Source organism: Somniosus microcephalus, chromosome 18 (genome assembly GCF_052327205.1).
Source record: "Somniosus microcephalus isolate GS21.2 chromosome 18, FLI_Smic_1.0, whole genome shotgun sequence".
Taxonomy (NCBI): domain Eukaryota; kingdom Metazoa; phylum Chordata; class Chondrichthyes; order Squaliformes; family Somniosidae; genus Somniosus; species Somniosus microcephalus.
In genome coordinates this window covers 49,053,411-49,078,093 of record NC_141004.1, presented here as the reverse complement: position 1 = coordinate 49,078,093, position 24,683 = coordinate 49,053,411, and the positions used below count along the sequence as shown (strand labels likewise).

The 24,683-nt window shown below is 45.5% G+C and overlaps 1 protein-coding gene across 8 annotated transcripts in view; it reads right to left on the bottom strand.

Annotated features, from left to right (window-relative positions):
• LOC147105264 (neuron navigator 1-like) overlaps positions 1-24,683 on the bottom strand; it is a 632,986-nt gene that overhangs the window by 43,560 nt on the left and 564,743 nt on the right. For all 8 annotated transcript variants that reach the window (XR_015081721.1, XM_086011440.1, XM_086011441.1 and 5 more), the window contains 2 exons: positions 15,947-16,042; positions 1,003-1,171 (listed from right to left, as the gene is read on the bottom strand). Coding sequence is in view for 7 of the 8 variants with exons in the window: in XM_086011440.1 (XP_085867566.1) it covers positions 1,003-1,171; positions 15,947-16,042 (265 nt within the window). In the remaining variant the exon portion in view is untranslated. The remainder of the gene's footprint in view (positions 1-1,002; positions 1,172-15,946; positions 16,043-24,683) is intronic.

Below are 24,683 nucleotides of genomic sequence, written 5' to 3'. Positions count from 1 at the left end.
TTCAGTCTGTGACGTCACCTGTTGCCGGGTGGCCCTTAATTGGCCGACTGAGCCCGCTGGGTGGGCTCAACAAGGTCAATCAAGGGAAAATCGCGCGGATTGGCCGGACGTCGAAGTAGGTGGGTCAAAAACCTGAAAGGGGAAGTCCCGCCTTCTTCCCAACAGGTTCGGCAAAATCTACCCCATTGTGTTTTTTGTTTAAAAAAAAGAATGCCCATCATGGTGGTCACCCAGAAATTACAAAATTCCAGATACATGGGTAAGAGACACAATAAATAACCATCACTGGACTTCAAGGCTGTGACACCTCCAAATAGGTGTTCATGAGTAGAAAACAAGTGATTTTCATATGTGTTTGTTTAAGTTAAGCACCAATGTTAATCTAATTCGCCTGGTAAGAATGGCACGGATGCCCATTTTACATCCGCCACCTTTTACACTCCCTTAAGAATAATAGTTCCTGCTTCGACTGGAGCTGGGAGATCTCAAAATTGACTATTAATTCCAGTTTTTGGACTCTATCAAATTCTGCCACATGGTTGCTCTGGCAGATCTCGGGAAAGGTGCACTGATAAGCCAATTGTCCAAACGCACCCAAGGACAGGCACTGTGTAATCTTGGGTGCTGATTAGAGGCTAAAGTGGCATACCAACCACATATTTTCTGCCTCTGTTCTCATTGGTTTAAAGTTTCTCATTCATTAAAAAGGAATATTGTGTGGTTATGCCATGTCTCATATGCACAAAGGTAAATATGCCCATGGAAGCATTTTTATGTGATGAGGCATTAATGCACCAGGCCTCAGCATAAATAAACAGCGCCTCCTCTATACATACAAACACAACCTTCATTATAACACACATTTTGTATGACTCCCAAAAACCAAGACAGTGCACCAACAATCATGAACTGTTCATTAATTAACAATAAGCATTCCTTAAAACAAACAGAAGTTTAAGCTAAATGTTTGCAGATTCCATATTATTTCTTTTATTCACTGACCTTTCAAAGTTACGGAAAAGCTAGTGGCTTCTTTTCCCATATATCTATAGGGCAGCAGGTCCGGTGCATCAGTTCCAAATACTCGTTTTACATGATCGACACTATAGCTGTAGATGGCATCTGTACTCAACCCAAGACAAGAAACTGGGTCCACCTTCGTAATGTAGTCCTAAGAGAAATGTACAGCCAGGTAAGATGATGACAGATTTCACAGAATTTTATATAAGTAAAACAAAAAGTTCAATGAGCATCCATTTTACTGCAAATAGTAATTATATATTATACATCATTAAAAACCATTATTGAGCCCTAATTTAATTTTGAAAAGAAGTTTTCTAATGCAATGTGTACACTTTTACTTGGTTCTCTATTTATTTAATTTTTTGCATTTCTTTCATTTTTGTAAAGCAAGATCAAGTACTTTTAAAAGGAGGTGCAGGAACAGAGAGACCTGGGGTGGACGTACTGTTAGAAACTAAAGATGCCTAAAAATGTATTTAGTTATGCGATTAAAACTGTGATGCGAAAAATGCTGTGTTTAAATGGTTATGTTCGAATTGCAGATGGAAAGTCTCCTCGGACCAGATACAGGAAACTCTTTGGTATCCGGCACCGACGGGACCGGGATGGTGCCGGTTGATTAAAAATTCCGGATGACGGAGAGGGTTATCTACCGAGGCTATTTTTAACAAACAAAAACAAAAAAGTCAAGAAATGTGCAGTATCCAGTAATTGGGTACTCACCTACAGAATGTTGTGTTAAATGGATGGTGGAAGATGCTTGATTAAGTACAATACTGCCAGTTGAGGGTAATCCATAACTCTTTAATTACTTAACAGTAAAACAAAACTTATACAGTAAACAGAAAAATGGCAGATCGGAAGAGACTACCGGCAGCGCGGGAGAGTCAGACTCCTGTTATTGAGGTGTTCGGACTTTCGACAGCGCCAAGAAACCGAGTAGTGGCAGTTTGGAGAACTACCCCCACTGACAAACTCGGCCACCGCGGGAGACTCGGACTCGGCAACATTTCCGGTTATTGAGGTGTTGTTTTCGGAGTATGAATTTTGCTGGTTAATAGAGAATTCTGGATATTTAGGTGCCGTTTAAATGAGAGTTTCCTGTATATGCTTAGAAATGCTAATGTTTTGGTTTCCTATGGAGGGTACTGTATATACAATCTCCCTGTTGCTAAGCGATTATCTGTTGTTTTTAAGTTAAGACTTGAACCTTGTTTATGCATTTTATGTATAATGCTACGGTAGGATTTGAAGTTAGCTTAACAGAACTGCTTGCGAAGATAATGGAAGGAAGTTTGGGGAAGTTAACGTAAACATTTGCTACGTCATAAACGAGGTAACACTCTGAAGCAAACAGGTTTTTGGTTGGGCCTCATGAGATCAAAGAAGGATACAGACGGAAAAGAAAGAGAGAAAGCTTGTACTCACAGACAGAAGAGAAAGTGAGAGAGAGAGAGAGAGAGCTTGTACTCACAGATGGAAGAGAGAGAGGGAGAGAAGGAGGCTCTAGACGAAAGGAAGAAGTGAATTGCTCATTGTGGTAAACCACTGTTATTGTTATTCACTGTTGTTGTTGTTGTTGCACACTGTTGTACCTATGCATGCCTCAACATGTCTCGGCTGGCTCCACCCACAGGCCCAGGTATAAAGGTGATTGACCTGCAGCCCCCTGCCTTCTTGGAACCCAGTCAACCACGAGAGGCATGCTCTGTTCTTTGCTAATAAAAGCCTTTAGTTACTCTCCTAACTCTCCGTCTTTTATGAGTAATTGATAGCGCATCAATTTTATTAGCAAAAACAAAATGTCGACAAACGCTGAACAGCAGGCTGCTGCACCAAACGCTGAACAGCAGGCTGCTGCACCAAACGCTGAGCAGCAGGAGCTGCTGCGAGCCCTCAGACCAACATGCCTGGACCTAGACCCCCAAGAAGCGGGTTCGGCTACCAAATTCGCGCATTGGCTGCGTTGCTTCGAGGCCTACCTGCAAGCCTCAACTGTGACCCTGGACGAAAACAAGTTGTAAATCCTGGCCTCAAAGGTGAGCCACCAAGTTTATACAATAATCCAGGACGCGACGACCTACGCGGCGGCTATTGATCTGCTAAAAGGGCAATACGCACGCCCGGTAAATACGGTCTATGCCAGGCACCTCTTAAGATCCCGCAGACAGCAGCCCGGGGAATTGGTGGAGGCCTTCCTACGGGCACTACGGATACTCGGCCGAGACTGCGATTGCAAAGAAGTATCAGCCGCAGCACACGCGAAGGGACTGATCCGAGATGTTTTCGTTGCGGGTCTAAGGTCCGACTACTCCCGGCAGAGACTGTTGGAAAAGGGAGAAATGGACCTGAGAAAGGCAGTGTCCCTCGCGCTCTCGCTCGACGAGGGGCAAAATCAAGAACGACAAGATCTTGAGGTGGAGAATTGAACTCTCCACCTACAATTACGATATCTTGTACCGGCCCGGGAAACTCAATGAGCCCCCAGATGCCCTATCACGTGGTACATGCGCCAACGCGCAGGTCGATAGACTGAAGACCCTCCACAATGACCTCTGCCACCCGGGGGTCACCAGGTTTTTTCACTTCATCAAATCCGGTAACCTGCCCTACTCCATCGAGGAGGTCAGGACCATGACCAGGAACTGCCAAATCTGTGCCGAGTGCAAACCGCATTTTTATAGGCCAGACAGAGCAAGCCTGATCAAAGCCACGTGCCCCTTTGAACGGCTGAGCGTCGATTTTAAAGGGCCCCTCCCCTCCTCCGACCGCAATGTGTACTTCCTCAACATAATTGATGAGTACTCCCGTTTCCCGTTTGCCATCCCTTGCTCAGACATGACCAGTACCACGGTCATTAAATGTCTGAATGACCTCTTCGCCTTGTTCGGTTTCCCTAGCTATATTCATAGCGACAGGGGCTCATCCTTTATGAGCGACGAACTCCGGCAGTACCTGCTTTCGAGAGGTATCGCTACAAGCAGGACCACCAGCTACAACCCCCGGGGGAATGGCCAGGTGGAAAGGGAGAATGCGACGGTCTGGAAGGCAGTCCTTTTAAACTTGAAATCTAAGGGCCTTCCGACCTCTCGCTGGCAGGAAGTCCTCCCTGCAGCGCTCCATTCCATTCGGTCACTGCTCTGTACAGCCACCAATGCTACCCCTCACGAGAGAATGTTCTCCTTCCCCAGGAAGTCCACATCGGGGATCTCGTTACCGACATGGCTGACTTCTCCAGGACCCGTCCTACTGCGGAAGCACGTGAGGTCCCATAAGACGGACCACCTGGTCGAGAGGGTGAGCCTCCTCCATGCCAACCCTCAGTATGCTTACGTGGTGTACCCGGACGGGCGGGAGGACACAGTCTCCATACGAGACCTCGCACCTTCGGGTGCTCCCGAAACACCTCCCTCGCCACCCACAACTACCCACGCCTACCCCCAGTACGCTTACGTAGCGTACCCGGACGGGCGGGAGGTCACAGCCCCCACACGAGATCTCGCACCTTTGGGTGCCCCTGAAACACTACCATTGCCATCCACCACTACCCACAACCCAACCCCGCTAGACGGCATGCCGCAGCCCCAGGACCCGTCATTGGCCACCCAACCACTCAATGAGACGCCAGATTCAACGTTGGATGCTGCACCATCACCGCCGCCACCACGACGATCAGGACGGCATACAAGGCCACCTGATAGACTTACTTACACGAACCTTTAGTACACTTCACCCCGCCGGACTCAATTTTAAACAAGGGGTGAATGTGGTAAACCACTGTTATTGTTATTCACTGTTGTTGTTGTTGTTGCACACTGTTGTACCTATGCATGCCTCAACATGTCTCGGCTGGCTCCACCCACAGGCCCAGGTATAAAGGTGATTGACCTGCAGCCCCCTGCCTTCTTGGAACCCAGTCAACCACGAGAGGCATGCTCTGTTCTTTGCTAATAAAAGCCTTTAGTTACTCTCCTAACTCTCCGTCTTTTATGAGTAATTGATAGCGCATCAATCATGTGTGTCAACCGTCTGTCCGATCGGATTGGTATCAGCTTCTTGTCACAGTCATATGTTTTATGCTGTATAACTAACGTGTTATATTCCGTCTTAAACTCTGATTAAACACAATATACCCACCATATTGGTTTGCACTCGAACCTGATTATTTAAAGTGACCAGAGATAGCTGTAACTTGGCTATTTCTAACAGTACACAAGTCTTTGAAGGTGGCAGGACAAGTTGAGAAGGCTGTTAAAAAAAGCATGTGGGATCCTTGGCTTTATTAATAGAGGAAGAGAGTATAAAAGCAAGGAAGTTAAGCTAAACCTTAAAAAAATATTGGTTAGGCCTCAGCTGAAGTATTGCGTTCAATTCTGGGATGTCAAGGACATGGAGAGGGTGCAGAAGAGATTTACTGGAATGGTACCAAGGGTGAGGAGTTTCAGTTATGTGGCGAGACTGGAGAAGCTGGGGTTGTTCTCTTTAGAACAGAGAAGGCTAAGAGGAGATTTGATAGAGGTATTCAAAATTATGAATGGTTTTGATAGAGTAAATATGGAGAAACTGTTTCCAGTAGCAGAAGGGTTGGTCACCAGAGGGCACAGATTTAAGGTGGTGGCAAAAGAACCAGAGGTGACATGAGGATACATTTTTATAAATAGCGAGTTGTTGTGATCTGGAATGCACTGCCTGAAAGGGTGGTGGAAGCAGATTCAGTAGTAACATTCAAAAGAGAATTGGATAAATACTTAAAGGGAAAACATTTACAGGGCTATGGGAAAAGAGCAGGGTGGGGTTGGTGGGATTAGTTGGATAGCTCAAGAGCCGCCACAGGCACAATGGGCCAAATGGCCTCCTTCTGTGTTGTATCATTCTATGCTCTGTCTTAGGGTTTTAAGCATTTGTTGCACAACATTGGGATTGTGTACGATATGACTGAAAATTAAATAGAAAATATTTTTTGAAGCAATAATCCAAGAATACCCCAGACATAAAAATTCATCATTGGATACAATTTGCACTGCCAGTTGTATTTTGCTATGTCCTACTGTTCCTAAATCACAAGTATTTATAGATTTTTCTTTTTAAAAAGTAGTGGGAGGTTCAATTTAAGAATGAGCAATGCTCATTAAAAAGGAGAAACTAAGTATCGTAATGCTGTTCCTTCAGTATGAACAAAAGGCTGTCTATTAAATTTCTTTTAAGTTTGTGCTCAATATAATCAGATTAAGCCTCCCAGTAATTTATCTCCTTATGTCAGAGAATACGCATGGGAAAGGGCAGAATCTCGAAGTTTCTGCTGCATTCTTGTGGAAAATGTAGGCTACTGTTTGCAATTACATCGGAAGATTTCCTATGTTCAGTTAAATTATAAACATATTCGTTATAAATATGGGCAGCTGTATTGCAATTACATGCAAATTATGGGAATGTGTCATCTGACACATTTTATATTATCTGTGCTTTAGCAAAACTGTGCTCAAACGATGCTTTTACGTCCCTGGTGTCTAGCATTGCTATGAGTGGCAGAAGGAAGGGTGGGGGCTAGAAATGAAAGGGCTGGATCGATTGCACCGGCTATGGGGCTTTTTTCTTATTGACCTGGAATTTGCAAAGGCATTCGCCGCAGGCCCCGAAGTAATCTTCGCACAAAGATCTCGCGATCTCTGTGTCGAGAAGTTCGGGTTATTTGACGCGTAATTCAAATCAACAGAGTATAGTGGGAATCCCCTCGTGTGAGCTGCCGTGACGTTAACAACTGTCTGAGCAGCCAATCAAAATGCAGAATTCTCACAGGCAGCGAACAAGGAAGTGGGTAAGCTCTTAAAATTCTAAGGGCGAAAAATTGAGTTGCGCCCCCTTTCGGGCGCTAACTTCGCCAGGACGCTACTTTTAGCATTCAGGAAAAAATTAGCCCCCCCGCGACGGAAATTGAGTGGTAGCACCCCAAGAGGGGTGGTATTGCAGGCCTTCCAGCGCGACCTGGGGCCCAGCTGGGCCCCTGGGGATCGGGAGTGCCGGCAAAAGAGCCCGGCACTCAAGAGAAGTGCCGGGCTCATGGAGTGGAGCTGGCACTCCGCAGGGGGGGGGGGGGCGGTAAAGAGGCCAGGGACGTGAGCGGAGGCAGGTGCTGGCAGGTGGCCAGCAACAAAAATGGCCGCCCGGCACCTCGCCTTTAAATAGCGCCGCCTGTGCCGCAGGTAGGCCCCCCTGACCCCGTCGGGCATAGCGTCTGGCGGTAAGTCAGGGGGCACTACTGAAGATCGCGAGCGGGGCGCTGCGCACGGCGATGATGTGCGTCCCGTTAGCGCAAAGCAACCGAATTTTCCCCCCATACTTTTTAAAAATGTTAGAGAGAGCAAAACAAAGATTGAGGCTCTCGCATGGGGAAAAGGAAAACCTGAAATAAAGATGAACAAACTTAAAGAAAAAAAAAATTATTTTAGAAGTTTCTTAAAAATTTTAATTGATATTAAAATGGATAAATTTCACACTGCACAAAATTTAAATGAGTTTTTCAGGCCCATAACTTTTGTTTAGCAGTCAATACGCTGTTAAAACCCCAGTTACACCTAATCCCTTTGGATCTAACTTTTAATGGGGAATTTAACAACATAATTACTGCGGAAGAGCCAAAGTTTTCATCGGTTTCCATGATTTGAGAGATTACACTGAGTGCCGGCTCTGCGTGGGGAGGGGGGCACTGTGCAGCCTGTGTCGGAGCAGTGAATGACAGACTGCAACTTCAGGATTTTGATATGTGATTGCGCATGCGGCACATCCCGAAGTTGCGGTCAGATTCAAAGGCGGAATGACGGCGAACGCTGCCAGTTCACTGTCTTCTGGACCGCAAATTCCAGGCCATGGTTTCTTCCTTCAAATTCTGCCCTTCTTCAGGCACAAGCAGGCTGCAGCAGGTCTCCCAGGGCTCGCCGTAACCCATCTTCTACAGAGGAGGCAAGCTCCCCATAAAAATGCAAATGATCCTAATTATGGAAAAGCATCATTGTTCAGATTAGCATTCTTGTGACGAGTAGAACTTCCTTCCTGCCAATGACGCAACAGGATAATTAGGAGTACAGCCAGACCCTTCAGCACAGAGTGCACATATTATGCAACTGGGCCCATAGTGTGGAATATATTTACTGCCAATTTTCTCCTGAAGAGGTGAACTCCTTGCTGAGGTATGGTTGCATGTGAACCAATTATTGCCCAGTACCTCGCTCAAGTAGCCACTACTCACGTGAGTCTTGATAATGAGTGTCAGCAGGCTATTCTATCACTGATAGACACCACAGGCAAGCCCAATCTTGTCTTCACCTGATGAAATGTCATTAACCTGAAACGTTAACTCTGTTTCTCGCTCCACAGATGCTGCCTGACCCGCTGAGTGTTTCCAGCATTTTCTGGTTTTATTCCTGTCTTCACCCAATATCAATGTGCAATTATACATACATCCAGCTGGTGGTACTGGATAATGATTGGAAGTAGGAATCCTGACTGATTTCCCACCACCCCCCACCTGGCCCACCATCCCAGGAGCCTTGAAGTAAACTTCAAAAGATCAGCTAAATCAGCAAATAATGGGCATCAAACCAAGCCATTCCTCATATTCACCGCCCAGCTACTCACCTGATAACAACTCAAAAGTTATCAGGAGAGAGTAGACTGTGGAATTTAAACACACTCCTTAAAAATGATTCCGTGCTATATTTGTATGGGGTAACTTGGTGCAGTTTGATTAATACAGTTGAAGATGGGTTTATCACATAAAATAAGCATTTTTTTAAATCAGAGTATCTAGTCACCACTTGTGAGTAACCCAATTTTAATTAACTGAAAATGACTTTTAAAAAACTATACAGAACCATTTGCTAATTATATTGGTGGTCAGTTTCTTAGTCAATTAAAAAAAATTATATTCAAAAGCTTTTAAAATGTACCTATTGTTGTCCTCGCGCCTAAAAAGAGCTTAATTTTAACAGCCTCTTCGAAGGCCCGCAAATGGGCACATTTAGCGGGAACTCCCAATGATTAATTTGATCTGGAGGTGCGGACAGTTGGGCGAGACCAGCTTCTAGCACGATGTTTTTTAAACTAGCGCAAAAACTGGTGGAAACTCGATTTGTGCTGGATGTAATTTACGCTTGAAATTCTGCAATCTTTTGCACTGGTTTGGCCGATTTCAGGCGACTTGCGTTGAAAACATTAGCGCATCCTAGGCCTGCATATCTTGCATTTGCCTTGAATAACACATTTCTCAATCACATTTATAGTTGGCTTGGAGGCAGTGAATTACATTAGCATTTTACTAAACCAAGCCTGTCTTGCAGTTATAATGGAACCATTATGTGGAGCTGCTGCAGATCAACAAATAAACCTACTGACTAGTTTATTGCTTAATTGCACAGTTTTATGACCTAGTTTGGGAAATCTTCACATGCTATGGAAAATCTTAAAAAATAATTGGGAGGATAGAGACTGTGCCAAAAGTAGGAACTAGACAACTGATGGATCACATGGTTTTTCAGCTTTGGACCAAGAGGATTGGAATCAGCTGACTGCCGATCAGTTTCATATACACCTCTGAAGTTTAAAGGAATTCAAAATAGATCAAGATTAGGTTACGGAATGGGATCAAGAAAATATACTGGGCAAAATCAAGGTGACATATAAGATTAATAAACCAGTTAATTACCAGTTGGATTAGAAAAAAAAAAGTATCTCAAAACAGCTAATTAGATAACACAATCATCTTTACAGACCTTCATTCAGAGTTCATTCCCTTACTGCAGCTAAAGGTGTAAACAAAAAGCTTCACTGCAGAAAGGAGAGATTGGGAATAATATATAATGGTCCAGATATTCCGATCTCTACGGGGGAGTACACGCTGTGTACCCACCCATAGGGACATCGGAAATGCCGGTTTCAGGCATGCACTGCACATGAGCTGAAAACCGGCATTTCCGATCTGTCAAGAAAGCTCTTGACAGATCCTCCGGCTGCCCGGGAGAAGGGCCTCTGCGGGCAGATAGCTCCGCTTTTTGGAGACCCTCTGCCCGCAGAAAACCCTTACAATTCTTATGCCTGGTAAAAGCAGGTGTACGGCCTGCTTTTGTCAGGATAAGAGCTGAAAAAAGTTTTTAAAAAATAAATAAAAATGTTTTCACTGATTTATCATTTAAAAATACTTTTTTTAAAAAGTGTTTATTTTTAGCCCCGTAAAAAACTTTAATTATTTCTTTCAAAAAATTAAATTTTTATTTAAAATATTTAATTTATTGTAATTTCAAGTCATTAAAAAAAATTATTTAAAGTTTTACTGTACTATGTTTTTGGGGTGATCTCCATTCATATATTTGACAGGTCTTCCTGCCAAGTGTATGAAGGGAGATTCCCTTCTTTGATTGGCTCCCCATGGCCCACGTGATCCCAGGGATGCTGCGAACTACATGCGCCTCTAGGATACGTGGGCCCTGTACACTTGGGGGTAGATTTTCCCGAAGCTGTCGGGAAGAAGGCAGGACTACAACTTTCGGGTTTTTGACCCGCCTACTTCGACGTCCGGCCAATCCGCACGATTTTCCCTTGATTGACCTTGTTGAGCCCGCCCAGCGGGCTCAGCAGGCCAATTAAGGGCCACCCGGCAACAGGTGATGTAACAGACTGAAATTTCATCTGTCAAGAGTTCTTGACAGATGAAATATCAGTGTTTCACAGCTGTTTGAAGCTGTGAAACACTGACAGTCTGAGTTCTAAGCTGAGTCCTTCTGCACAGACTCAGTTAGAACTCTCAGCAGCACTCAAAGCTGAAGGCTGTCACTTTTCACAGATCGCAGCCATTCAGCTTTAAGTGCCGGCTGAGTGATGGGCTCCCGACGGCTACAGGAAGAAAGGCTGTTAAGGTAAGTACAGGTAAGTAAAAGTTCTTTACACACTTTAGACACACCAAACACACTTACCTTTGCACTCATACACCCATCACTCATCTGAGCACCGACATCGCGACCCCTCCAACTCCTTCAACCCGACGGCCCGCCTGCTCTAACCTGGCGTGGTTTGGAGCCGTCGGGAATCCCACACGACACCCCTCAAAATAGGGATTAGGCTAAAAACTGCCTGTTAACTACTTGTTAACAGGCAGTTAATTGGCACTAATCCCTTCCCGCCTGGTTTCGGCGGGTCCCAGTGCGGGGTGGGTACCCGCCGCCCCTGAAAGTTGCGTGGGGCGGGGTTTTGGGCGGGATGGTGTCAGGACCTCCGAATTCGGGATTTTCCCCCCCCACACGCCTGAAACCCCGCCTGATGGCTCCAGGAAAATCTAGCCCTTGGAGTTTGGAGAGGCCCAGGATTGGAAGTGTGTGCGTCCCGGGAGCCCTCAGGCAAGGGCGTAGATTTTTCCAGATCGCAGGCCTCCGCACGCGGGAGGCCTGCTATCGGAAAATACAGGCCAATATTACAGGAGCACTGAAGTACCCCATGTATTTAGTAACTTGCATGGGAAAGGATTTTTTTCCCTACATGGATGCCACACATGAACAAAATATTTGGAATTCATGATTTTTGGCCTTAAACTTTAAGTAGGCTTCCTGTTTTAGGATGAAACCAATAACAACTTTACCCTATTGGGGAAAATCTCTGAAATTAGTGGGTTTTTTAAAACTGTACCAAGAAAACACCTGAAATGCATTCCTCGAATTTGATTATTACATAATAATTTTCATTTATATATGTCCCTCAAAGCTAGAATTCATAGAATCATAGAAACTTACAGCACAGAAGGAGGCCATTCGGCCCGTCGTGCCTGTGCTGGCTCTTTGAAAGAGCAGTTGTGCTTAGTCCCACGCTGCCGCTTTCTGTCCGTAACCCTTCAAGTTCCTCATACTCAATACCTGTCCAGCTCCCTTTTAAAATTATTTATGGAATCAGCTTCCACCACCTTTTCAGGTAGTGCGTTCCAGATCCTGACAAAAATTTCTCCTCATCTCCCCTCTCGATCTTTTGCCAATGATTTTAAATCTATGACCTCTGGTTATTGACACACTCGACAGAGGGAATCGTTTTTCTCTAGCTACTCTATCAAAACCTCTCATCATTTTGAAAACCTCTGTTAGGTCACTTCTTAACCTTCTCTGTTCCAATGAGAACAGTCCTAACTTTTCCAAATTCTCATCACTGAACTCCCTCATCCCTGGTAAACCTCCTCTGCACCCTTTCTAAGGCCTTTACATCTTTCCTGAAGTGCGGTGCCCAGAATTGTCCGCAATACTCCAGCTGAGGCCTACCCAGTGATTTATAAAGTTCTAGCATGATCTCTTTGCTTTTATATTCTATGCCTCTATTTATAAAGCCAAGTAACCCAAATGCTTTTTTAACCACTTTATCAACTGGCCCCACTATCTTTAAGGATTTGTGTATATGGACACCAAGGCCCCTCTGCTCATTCACACTTTTCAAAATCGTGCCATTTACAGTATACGGTCTTTCCACATTCCTCCCAAAGTGCATCACTTCACACTTCTCAACACTGAACTCCATCCGCAATGCTTCTGCCCATTTCACCATCCTGTCTATGTCATCCTGAGGTTTTCAACCATCATCATCATTTTCTACTACATTGCCAAGTTTCGTATCATCTGCAAATTTTATAATGCTGCTCCCTACACCCGAGTTTAGGTCGTTTATAAAAATTTAAAAAAAGAGTAATGAACCCAAAACTGACCCTTGGGGAACACCACTGCAAACCAGCTACCAGTCTAAAAAAAATCCATCCACCATCTGCTTTCTGTCACTAAGCCAATTCCATATCCATGCTGCCACTTTCCCCTTAATTCCATGGGCTTCCATCTTAACAAGCCTCCTGTGTAGCACTTTATCGAATGCCTTCCGAAAGTCCATATATACATCTACTGCACTACCTTGATCAACCTTCTGTTAGCTCAAAGAATTCAATCAAGTTAGTCAGACACAATTTACCTTTAGCAAATCCATGCTGCCTCTCCTTGATTAACCCATGCCTTTCCAAATGAAAATTTATCCCGTCCCTGATAATGGTTTCCAATAACTTCTCCACCATCGATTTTAGGCTGACTGGCCTGTAGTTTCCCAGGTTATCCCTCCCCCTTTCTTGAATAGTGGTGTAACATTAGCAACCCTCCAGTCCTCTGGCACTACTCATATATCTAATGAGGATTGAAAGATTGTGACCAATGCCTCTGCTATTTCTACCTTTGCTTCTTTCAGCAACCTAGCATGTATTCCATCCAGACCAGGTGACAACCAACTTTCAGTAATGCTAAACCTTTCAGTACGTCTTCTCTATTACTATCCTGTCAATAACTTCCCTTTCTTCTTTTATTGTAACCATCACATCATCTGCATCCTTTGTGAAGACAGATGCAAAGTATTCATTTAATACTTTAGCCATGTCCTCTGCCTCTACATGAATATTTCCCTTTGGGTTCTTAATAGGCCCAACTTTTTCCCTAGCTAACCTCTTACACTTTATACGCTTATAAAAAAAATGTAGGGTTCAATTTAATGTTGCCTGCTAATCTTTTCTCGTAACCTCTCTTTCTCTCCCATATTAACATTTTCAATTCCCTCCATAATCGTCATAGAAATTTACGGCACAGAAGGAGGCCATTCGGCCCATCCTGTCTGTGTCAGCCAAAAAAGAGCTATCCAGCCTAATCCCACTTTCCAGCTTTTGGTCCGTAGCCTTCTAGGTTACAGCACTTCAAGTGCATAGCCAAGCACTTTTTAAGTGTGATGAGGGTTTCTGCCTCTACCACCCTTTCAAGCAGTAAGTTGCAGACCCTCCACCACCCTCTGAGTGAAAAAAGTTCTCCTCAACTCTCCTCTAATCCTTCTACCAATTACTTTAAATCTAAGTCCCCTGGTTATTGACCTCTCTGCTGGGGAAATAAGTCCTTCCTATCCACTATCTAGATCCCTCATAATTTTATACACTTCAATAAAGTCTCCCCTCAGCCTCCTCTGTTCCAAAGAAAACAACCCCAGCCTATCCAATCTTTCCTCATAGCTAAAATTCTCCAATCCTGGCAACATCCTTGTAAATCTCCTTTGTACCCTCTCTAATGCAATCACATCTTTCCTGTAACGTGACCACCAGAATTGTACACGGTAATCTAGTTGTGGCCTAACTAGAGTTTCATATAGTTCAAGCATAACCTCCCTGCTCTTATATTCGATGCCTCTGCTAATAGAGGAAAGTATTCCATAGTTATTCCTGGTGCTTCCTAGTTATTAACTGAATCTTGCTCCTGATATTTGTCATAAGCCTCCTTTTTCTGTTTTATTTTTTCATCCAAGGCGCATTAGCTTTGGATGCTCTACATTTTCCCTTCAAAGGAATATGCCTCCTAGTTTCTATCTCTTCCCTGAATGCCTTACATTGCACCATTACTGCTTTAGCCTGCTATCGCCTTTTCCAATTTACTTGTGCTAGGTCCCTTCTCAAATCACTGAAATTAGCTCTTCCCCAGTTGAGCATTTTTATCTTCCATATTTTCTGGTCTCTTTCCATAATTACTCTATGTTGCAGTCACCATTAGCTCGATGATCTCCTTCTGAAACACACTCCACTTGCCCTAATTCATTTATCAGAACTAGATCCAGCGCTGCTTCCTTCCTTGTTGGACTGGAGACATATTGATTGAGAAAGTTCTCATTGCACACATTAGAAATTCCTCCCTTGGCACTATGTTTTTTTTTAAAGAGTAATTAAAAGCCCTACTCCATTTTTGTTACACGCCTTTGAAATTTGCCAACAAATTTGCTCATCTATCTCCTTCTCACTGTTTGGAACTCTATAAAAGCCTCCCAAGCAATGTAACAGCTCATCCTCTGTTCCTCAACTCAAGCCAAATAGATTCAGTCCGAGAACCATCTAGTATATTCTTTTTATTTAGAACTGTAACATTATCTTTAAATCAATTCAGCCACACCCTTCCCCTTTTTCCTTCTCTATCATTCCCGCCTATTTGGTAACCAGGAATATTAAGGACCCATTCCTGACCTTGTTTGAGTCAGGTTTCTGTTAATGCAACCACGTCATAATCCCATGCAACAACTTGTGCCTGCAGCTTACCAACCTTATTAGTTACACTACGGACATTGACATACATAATTGAATCAGAAGGCAGTGGAAATGGAATGTGGTTGTATACTGAAGAAAAATTACAAGCTTCTTTAGAGTAGATTTCCTGGAGGGAAAAACTGGAAAAAGGATGTCACTAATTTATCTCAGAAATCTAGAGATTTGAAAGATCATCCTTGCAAACACAGTGATGAGCATCAGCTGGAGAAAATTGACTATATGGGGGAGAAATTGGCCCGCGTCACACCCGTACTGTGAGGTAAAATTAGGGTTTGGGGGATGTATTTTGGGCGGCAGTCTCCTAGGCCCAATTTCCCCCGTAGACGTGAGCTAGCTGCCAAATTGGAAGCTGGCAACTTCAGAGTGTTCAGGACCCCCCACGGTGTTAGGTGCCTTGAATATGGTAAAAACGGTCCCACCACCTGTTTTAGGAAGCAGCTCAGTTTCTCCATGTCTACTGTGGCCTAACCAGTAATCACTAAAGGGGCCACCGGAGGCTGCTGAGAAAAAGGCAAGTCATTTTTTTTAATTAACCCATACAGTACTGTGGGCTGCTGCCAGCCCGGGCTTATGGCTCTCCCGTTAGCATCCAGACCCCCTCCCAGGACCTACTTGTGAGCCAGCTTGGCATTTTAGCCAGCTGACTTTGAGAAGGCCCTGACTACTGAGCTGCATCAAGGGGCCTGGTTAGCGTCTGCAGCTCACCGGTTTTATGTAAATGAACCTTTCACTGGGTATGACAATTTTCAGAATAGATCCTCAGCAGAAAAGTAATCATACATAGCAATAAAGCAAACAAACCTTAAATAGTTGGCAGATAACTCCATCTAACATAGTCCAGTCAGTTGTTCCAGTTACTTTGGTGGAACCAATGAAAAATTCTTGCTGCTTTGTGGTCTGTTTGGAGAGAGAAAATAATCTGTTGTATCTGGTAGGATTCTGTGTCTTACTAGAGTATTTTTGAAACATTTTATTCTGTGTATATATGTATTTGACAAATGCATTTGCTTTGTAATTGGGGTTCAAGTAGGTAGAGAACTGAAATCAGAAGCAGATCGTTTCCAGTGCTCTAACTCATTAATTTCCTGACAGTTGCAATAATTGGAAATCAGTCAAACCCTGTACACTTGGGTTCATTTAAGAAACAGTATTTTCAGAGTTAAGCAATAACATACTAAGCATGCGTACTATATTGGGAACTGAAGAAAAAAGGTGAGATTGTAAGTTAAGCCTTTCAATCAACCAGACCAAATTCAGTTCCCAGATAGATTAGAAACACATTATTGCTACTTTATTAAAGTGTTGAAGAAATTGACTGCTTTGCTGAAGAAAGCAGATATATTTTTGTGTTAAAACCGATGCTGTTTTCACCTCAGACTCGTATCAGTAGTGAAAAATGCAGGATCAGGCAGCTTTTCAGGATATCTAGAGATTATTTTCCTCAGCCTAACGCCTTGCGTGCCCAAGTTTTTGGGCATTAGGCAGAAAAAAAGTGGCTACAGCCCATAATATGGAGTCTCCATCCCATTTATACTTGAGGCAATTGATGTGGGAATGATGTCATAATGCTTCCCATATTATTTACCAGGGATTCACAAACAATCAACATTCAAAAACCACCCTAGAATACTGGGCATCAGAGTAGGTTAGAGGATCTGTAATTCACGGAAAGACAGTCTTTTTTTTGGGACAGCAGAGATGTATTGTAGGGCCTAGGCCATAGGTTGCTATAAGAGGCAGGAGTGAACACACCTCAATTTCACCACCAGTTAACACTGCTACAGGCTTTTAAGGAGGACCATTGGACAACGTTCTGGCCTCATTTGGAGCAACCACCAAATTCTGCCCTGCCCAGTACTTATTCAACATATTTTTAATAGCTTGGGTCAGCCAAGGTCAAGTCAAGTGCTTATGAAAAGCATACCACCCGAGTTAGGCTGGGTGAGTGGTGGGAAGAAAAGCGTGGACCCTCAATCTAATTATAAGGCCTTAGACCAACATTAACATAGGCCAGAATTTTTACCTTTGCGTCGGGTTGTGTGCGTGCGGTGGTGTAGCGGGTTGGAAACGCGATGTTCTGAGCAATGCGCTGCTCAGAGCGACTTTCACTTAATGGCCCCAATTGAAAGAGTCATGCACCTTTCCCGGCCCTATTAAATCGTGCAGGTCTGATGACATCATTGATGACTTGTTTCCAGCGTCCATATTTAAAGCAGCCTTGCCGTGAAGTCACTTGAAGGTTGCCAGAGGATGGTGGAAGGTGACAAAGAAAGGCCACAGTAGTGTTATACCGTTGGAAGGACGAATAGCCAAAGGCTGCACTACGCTTCTCTGATTCATCGCTACATACTCTGGTGGAGGCTATTAGATCACGCAGGGAGATCCTCTTCCCTGCTGATAGGCAAAGGAGACCTCCACAAGAAACAAAGGAGACCTCCACAAGAAACAAAAAGAGCCTGGCTGGATATTGCTGAGGAGGTCAGCAGCAGGGATGTGGTCAGGAGGACCTGGATACAGTGCAGGAAATGATTCAATGATCTCAAAGGTCAGGAAAGGTGAGTGCAATGCCACCCTCATCCTGAAGTGCCTGTCCACACATCTCCATCACTCTGCCTTCCCAAGCCTACTCATGCACATCATTGCTCATACCAACCTACCTTCCAGGTCCACCCATCCCTCTCTCTATGTACATACAGGAAACTTTCGATTAACTGGCCACTAAATAACTGAAAGCTCTATCCACCGGCAAAATTCAGGAGTCGGTTCAGATAACTTTTTTTACTTTTAGTTACTTTTTTTACTCATTTATGGCTGTGCAAGCATTTAGCTGAAGCTGTTGCTAAGCTACAGAGATGCTTGCAAGTTGTGCCGATTGTTTTGAAGCTGTTGCTACTTTAGACGGAGCTCTGAGCTCCGTATGTTTTAACTATAGTGTTCGGTTATCCGGCATTGTTGATGGACCGGCACCAGGTCGGTCCCGTCCGTGCCGGATACCAGAAAGTTTCCTGTACTCACATCCCCATCTGACTAACCACCCCTCACACTTGCCCTCAGCCTAATGTAATCACAGCAAGTAACACCATAGAAGGAGGCCATTTGGCATTGGCACCCCACTCCCTCATAGTCACCCTCTACAGATGTAACCCTTCCATTCCTTACACTCATTCCATCACTCTCACTCAAACGTCTCTTCTTTCAGGAGAAGAGATTCCACAACAACCGAGAGCGGGAGAGAGCCGGAGGTGGCCCTCCAGTAATCGCACATCTTACAGCAGGAGAGGCGGCGGCTCTGGAAATTTCAGTAGCTCGAGAGACACTGCCGGTGGGAGACAGAGAAAGGCAGACATCCCAGCAACCTGGTGACAGAATCACATCTCAAAGCCACATAGCAGCCAGTGAAATGTCATCATGTGCATAATGTTAACGTTACCCATTCTTATCATAGCACTTCTAATCCATCTCTTTACTCTCCCACAGGTTCATCAACTGTCCCCCGCCCACTGTCCAGCCAGAGGAGGAAGACGACGCCTCAGAGGAGCCTCCAGCCACTGAGGGTAAAGCGTCAGCAGACCCAAGCGCAGCCAGTACCAGCGCAGTTGCTCACGCCTTGGTGGGTCCTTTGCACCATAGAGTAGAGTTGGTACCTGGTGTCGCACAATTCACAAGTGAGCAAGAGCAGCTGGAGTTGACAGGGACAGCAGGATGCTCCAAGCTTTGCTGAGCTGCATGCAGACACTGAGCCTCGGGGCCATCGAGAAAGAGGGTGATCTTGGAGGGGCAGCAACAATTGCAGAGGCTCTGGCATCTTTTGCAGCCGTGCTGTCTGCAAATGTTCAGAGAATGGAGGAGTCCATCTCCAACATGAGCACCACCATGTTGCAGGCGATGGCGACGATGTGCTCCTCCATGGAAAGGATGACCACCTGTATGGAGCAGTAAATGCGCCAGTCACATGAGCACATGCTAGCTGTGGACAACAGATGGCAGGCACTCACAGGCCTCATCTCTAGGAGGGATGTAAACTTAGACTTGGGTGTTCATCACCCCACTGCTGTGCAGCAAGGTGCTCGCCAGCTTCTCCTGGGCGGGTGGCCCAGGAGAGGGCTGACGGTGAGAGGGGACATGGAAGTGGGGGCTCTTCTCAAAGCGCTCCCACTCCTCCCCCATTGCCTCCCCCTCAGTCAGAGCCCCAATTGTTTCCTCAGATCCCGATGGCTGAGTCTGCCCCTGCACAGTTGCAGGAGGAGCAGTCTTTGGTGGGGCCCTTACAGGCTCCAAAACCCAGAGGACATCCGCCAAAAGTGTATATGCAGTCGCTGCAGAGAAGTGAGCAGCCTGCCTCTACCTCTACTGAAGCCACAGGGGTTGCACCTCGTAAAAGCACTCGCAAAAGAAAATTGACACAAAAGTAGATGCACATGGGTGTATCAAAAAAATTTATAGCTAAATTTCAGTTGTTTTGATTGCACAGATAAATGCTTTTTTTTTTGCACGACTTTCAGGTCTTGTCCATTTTTGCCTCCAACCTTGGAAGTGGCTTTGTATCTTAGAGTGAACGATGACACATTATTTAATGTCAAGCACTGGGGCTTTGGGTGAGAGGAATGGCTTGGTCATTGTAGGGATGCTTTATGGTGTTGTTGGGGGGGGCGGGGGGGAGGGGAAACTTAGTAGAGCATGTGGCAGGCATGTGGCTGCATTGGAACAAGTTAAGTAAATCTGGTCATGATGAGGCCATCCTGGGCAGGAATATGCGCCGCTGCTGGTGCCATCTGTATCTCAGGTTCCTCCTTCTCGTCTTCCACCTGCTCATCCTCCTCCTCTGAAGAGGCTGTGTGCTCTGTGCCATGCTCCTCTTGCAGCTCCAATCCTCGCTGCTGTGCTATGTTGTGCAGGGCGTAGCAGACGACAATGATTCTGGAGACCCTGACTGGTGCGTACTGAAGGGCTCCTCCAGATCTGTCAAGGCATCTGAAACGCATCTTCAGCATGCCTATTGCTTGTTCTACAACACATCTGGTGGAGATGTGGCTCTCATTATAATGCTCCTCGGCCTCAGTACTTGGCCTCCTCGGGTGTCATAAGCCAGGGCTTCAGTGGATAGCCCTGGTCTCCAAGCAACCAGCTGGTAAGTCTGTTTGGAGGTGCGAAGAGCTGAGGGAGGGTAAACTGGTGCAGCATGAAAGAGTTATGACAGCTGGCGTGCACATGCATAATCATCTTTTTATGGTTGCAGACAAGCTGCAAGTTGAGGGAGTGGAAGCCTTTGCAGTACAAACACTCCTGGTTGATGATGGGGTGCCTTCATGGTCACATGTGTGCAGTCGATGATGCCCTGCACCGGTGGGAAGCCAGCCAGAGCAGCAATGCCAAGAGCCCGCTCAGTAACGCTGGCCTCATCAGTGGCAAAGTTGATATACTTGTCTGACTTGTGGAACATGGAATCAGTCACCTGGGTGATGCATCTGTGGGTGGCCAACTGCGAGATCCCGCAAATGTCTGCTACAGATCCCTGGAAGGAACCAGAGGCGAAGAAGTTGAGGGCGGTGACTTTGACAGCCACTGGTAAGGAGTGTCCACCAGGACCTCTGGGCAGCAGGTCTTGTTTCAGCAAGCTACAAATGTCTGCGACGACCCGACACAATAGCCTGAGCCTCCTTTGGCACTGCTGTTCAGCCATGTTGAGGAAGCTCATCCTCTGCCTGTATACCCTGTGTTAGGGGTATCGCCTCTGGTGTGGTGCAGCCTGTTGAGTCTGTGTCTACAAGTGCAGTTATACTGAATAACAGGACACAGACTACAGAAGTAAGTAAACAGGTCTTTAGTGATTGAGGGTCAGGGCGGAACTGAGGTACACTTTGCTCCGCAGGGTTTATATACCGGTGTGGTCACCACCGGTACTACAATGTACAGGAGCCATTGAAAAGTAGTCCATCCCTTAAGGTATCCTCTTAAGGTAGTACAGGTTACATACACTACAATTCCTCCCCTTTTAGCTTAACAGTGGACACCCCCAATTAATACACTACATGGATAACATATATACAATTTACACACAATAACTGTTCAAAGATTCAGTCTCTGAGGAGGCCTCCTGATCCGGCCCGGATAACGCCTTTCAGGGATCTCTGGTTCCCGTTGCTGGGGTGACTCATCCACTTGATCTCCTATGGATTCAACATCATCCAATACGTTCGAGTCTGAGGTAGATGCTACAGGCTCAATAAGTTCTTCAACTGGTGTCTCTGCCATAGACATGGGGTCGACCCTTGTTCTCGATTCCACAAGTTGGTCAGCATGACGTCGTATTACGTTCTCTCCAACGTCTACCGTGTACATCAAGGGTCCCTGTTGTGCACAAATTGTCCCAGGTTGCCATTTATCATCCCTATAGTCCCTGGCCAACACTGGTTGTCCTATATCAAAACTACGGGTGGCCTTTTTATTTACATGCTGGAATTGCTTGTTTTCGACTTCCCGTCGCACATTGGGTTTTAACAAATCCAACCGGGACCGCAACCTTCTGTTATAGAACATTATGGCAGGGCTTTGATTTGTCACTGCATGTGTGGCGTTTCGATACGCCATTAGGAAATTGTCCACCTTGTGTTGTAGTGGAATATGATCTTCGCTCATGGCCTTTATCGCCTTTTTGAACGTTTGTACAAATCTCTCGGCCAACCCATTTGTAGCCGGATGATATGGGGCAGATGTATAGTGTTTCACCCCATTCTTTTTCATGAATTTCTGGAATTCTTCTGACACGAACTGTGGTCTGTTGTCTGAACATATTTGCTCCGGCAATCCATTCCTTGCAAATATGGTTCTTAGAATTGCAATCGTCTTCTCAGAGGTAGTGGTCGACATCTTAATCACTTCTGGCCATTCAGAATGTGCGTCTACTGCTATCAAAAACATGGAATCCATGAATGGACCTGCAAAGTCGATATGCACACGTTGCCATGGGGCTGAAGGCCATTCCCACGGATGCAGCGGTGCAATTGGAGGTGCGTTCTGAACTTTTTGGCACCCTGAGCAGCTTTTAGTCAGATCCTCTATTTGTTTGTTGATACCTGGCCACCACACATAAGCCCTAGCAAGGCTTTTCATCTTGACTCCCCCCAAATGACCTTCGTGCAATTCTTTAAGAACTCTCTCCCTTAATTTAGGAGGAATAATCACCCTTGTTCCATACATCAATGTTCCTTGACATACGGACAGCTGTTCTCGTCTGGCTGAGAATGCTGGTAACAGTGGATCGCCATGTGCTGGCCATCCCTTCACTGTCAAGTCGTAGACCCGAGACAGTGTCGGGTCATTTCGGGTCTCTCTCTCTCTCAATACCCGCATTGGTGACTGGTAAGCATTCGATGATGGTCGAGTGAAATATCTCAACAGGGTCAACTGCCGGTGCCTCTTCCGCTGTAGGTAGTGGCAGGCGCGACAGCCCATCAGCATTTCCATGTTGCTTTGTACCTTTGAATTCAATATCATATTGATGTGCCCCTAGGAAAAGGGACCATCTCTGAAGCCGCTGCGCCGTCATTACCGGAACACCCGTCTTAGGGTTGAAAATGGAAACCAACGTCTGGTGATCTGTCAGCAGCATAAACTTTTGGCCTTGCAGGTAATGGTTAAATTTCTTAACTCCCCACACTAGGCTGAGAGCCTCCCTATCTATCTGAGCATAGTTGCGCTCAGCGGAGGTCAATGATCTGGATGCGAAAGCGACTGGCCTTTCCGAGCCATCTGGAAACTTATGTGAGAGCACTGCCCCGATACCATATGGAGAAGCATCACAAGCTAAGCGAATAGGCAGCGTTGGGTTAAAGTGAGCCAACACTTCCTTAGAGGTGATCAGTGCCTTGCTCTTTCGAAAAGCCCGCTTACAATCATCGCTCCACTTCCATGGTATTCCCGTTTGCAAAAGAGTGTTTAGCGGGTGTAACACCGTGGATAAATTTGGAAGAAACTTGTGGTAATAGTTAACCAACCCGAGGAACGACCTCAACTGGGATACATTTTCCGGTGCTGGAGCTTTGACAACAGCTTCGATCTTGTCAGGTGACTTATGGAGCCCCTCCTTGTCAATGACGTGGCTGCAGTACGAGATTCGCTTTTGAAAGAACTCGCATTTCTGGCGATTAACTCTTAGCCCATATTCTTTCAATCTGATGAGCACCTGCTCCAAATTCGCGAGGTGATCATTATCGTTATCTCCTGTAATCAGGATGGCATCCAGGTAGCACTGTGTGCCTGGGATTCCCTGCAATACCTGCTCCATGGCCCTTTGCCAAATCGCTGGAGCCAATGCCACTCCAAAAACCAGCCTATTATACCGATACAAGCCCTTATGTGTGTTGATCGTGAGATACTGTCGTGACGCTTCATCAACTTCCATCTGTAGGTACGCCTGCGCCAGGTCTACCTTGGTGAAGTGCTTCCCGCCCGACAGTGAAGCGAAGATATCTTCAATCCGCGGAAGCGGATATTGCACCATGTGAAGAACTGGATTAACAGTGATCTTGAAATCGCCACAGATGCAAACCTTCCCAGGTTCCCCCGGCTTGTTGCTCAACGAACGCTTCATGACAGGAACAATGGGTGTAGCCCATTCGCTCCAGTCCACCTTGGACAGTACCCCTGAACATTCTAGCCCATCCAGCTCTGCTTCCACAGCAGGTCGTATCGCATAGGGCACCAGTCTGGCTTTGAAAAATTTTGGGTTTGCATGTTCTTCAACCTTGATGGTTGCCGTAATTCCTTTCAGTGTTCCAAGTCCCTGTTGGAACACCTCCTTAGCACCGTCTAAGATTTTGGACAGTCGTTTAGGTTTGACGTCATCCTCCTTACAGGCATCCACAGTCAGTGCTTGTATGGAATGCCAGTCCAAATTTATTCTCCGGATCCATTCCCATCCCAGTAGTGGCGGACCTCCATCAGGTAACACATACAAGTCCATTTTCTGACTTTCTTTACCAATGTAGACCACATTTACTTTTATCTTTCCTTTGGGGTATACTATTTGCCCCGTGTATGTTTTCAATACAATCTCCGTATCCCTCAGGGGAATGTGCGAGAATAACCTTTTGTAATCTTGCTTATTCATGACCGTTAATGCCGACCCTGTGTCCAATTCCATCTTCACTTGAACTCCTGCTATCCGTAGCATGACCCAGATAGTTTGGTGGTCTGCTGTGTTTCCCACATTATGTATTTTCAGACAACCCAGTTCCTTACTGCTGGAGTCTGAATCCGTCTTCTGTTCATCCGAACTGTTCTCTGTCACCTTGTGTACTTTTTTGTACTGCTCCTGCGGTGACTTTTTGCTGCTGGTCTTCTTTCCTGACCGGCATACTCTCGCTATGTGACCAAGTTTGCCACATTGCCTGCATTCTTTGTCTTTGAACCAGCACTGGTTCTGGTCATGCGTTGTCCTTCCGCAACGATAGCACTTTACTGCGCCCAATGCCATTTCATTGGTGCTGAATTCCAGTGGCCTTTGCTGTATCTCTGCAGCGCCCCGTGTTGCTGCCTC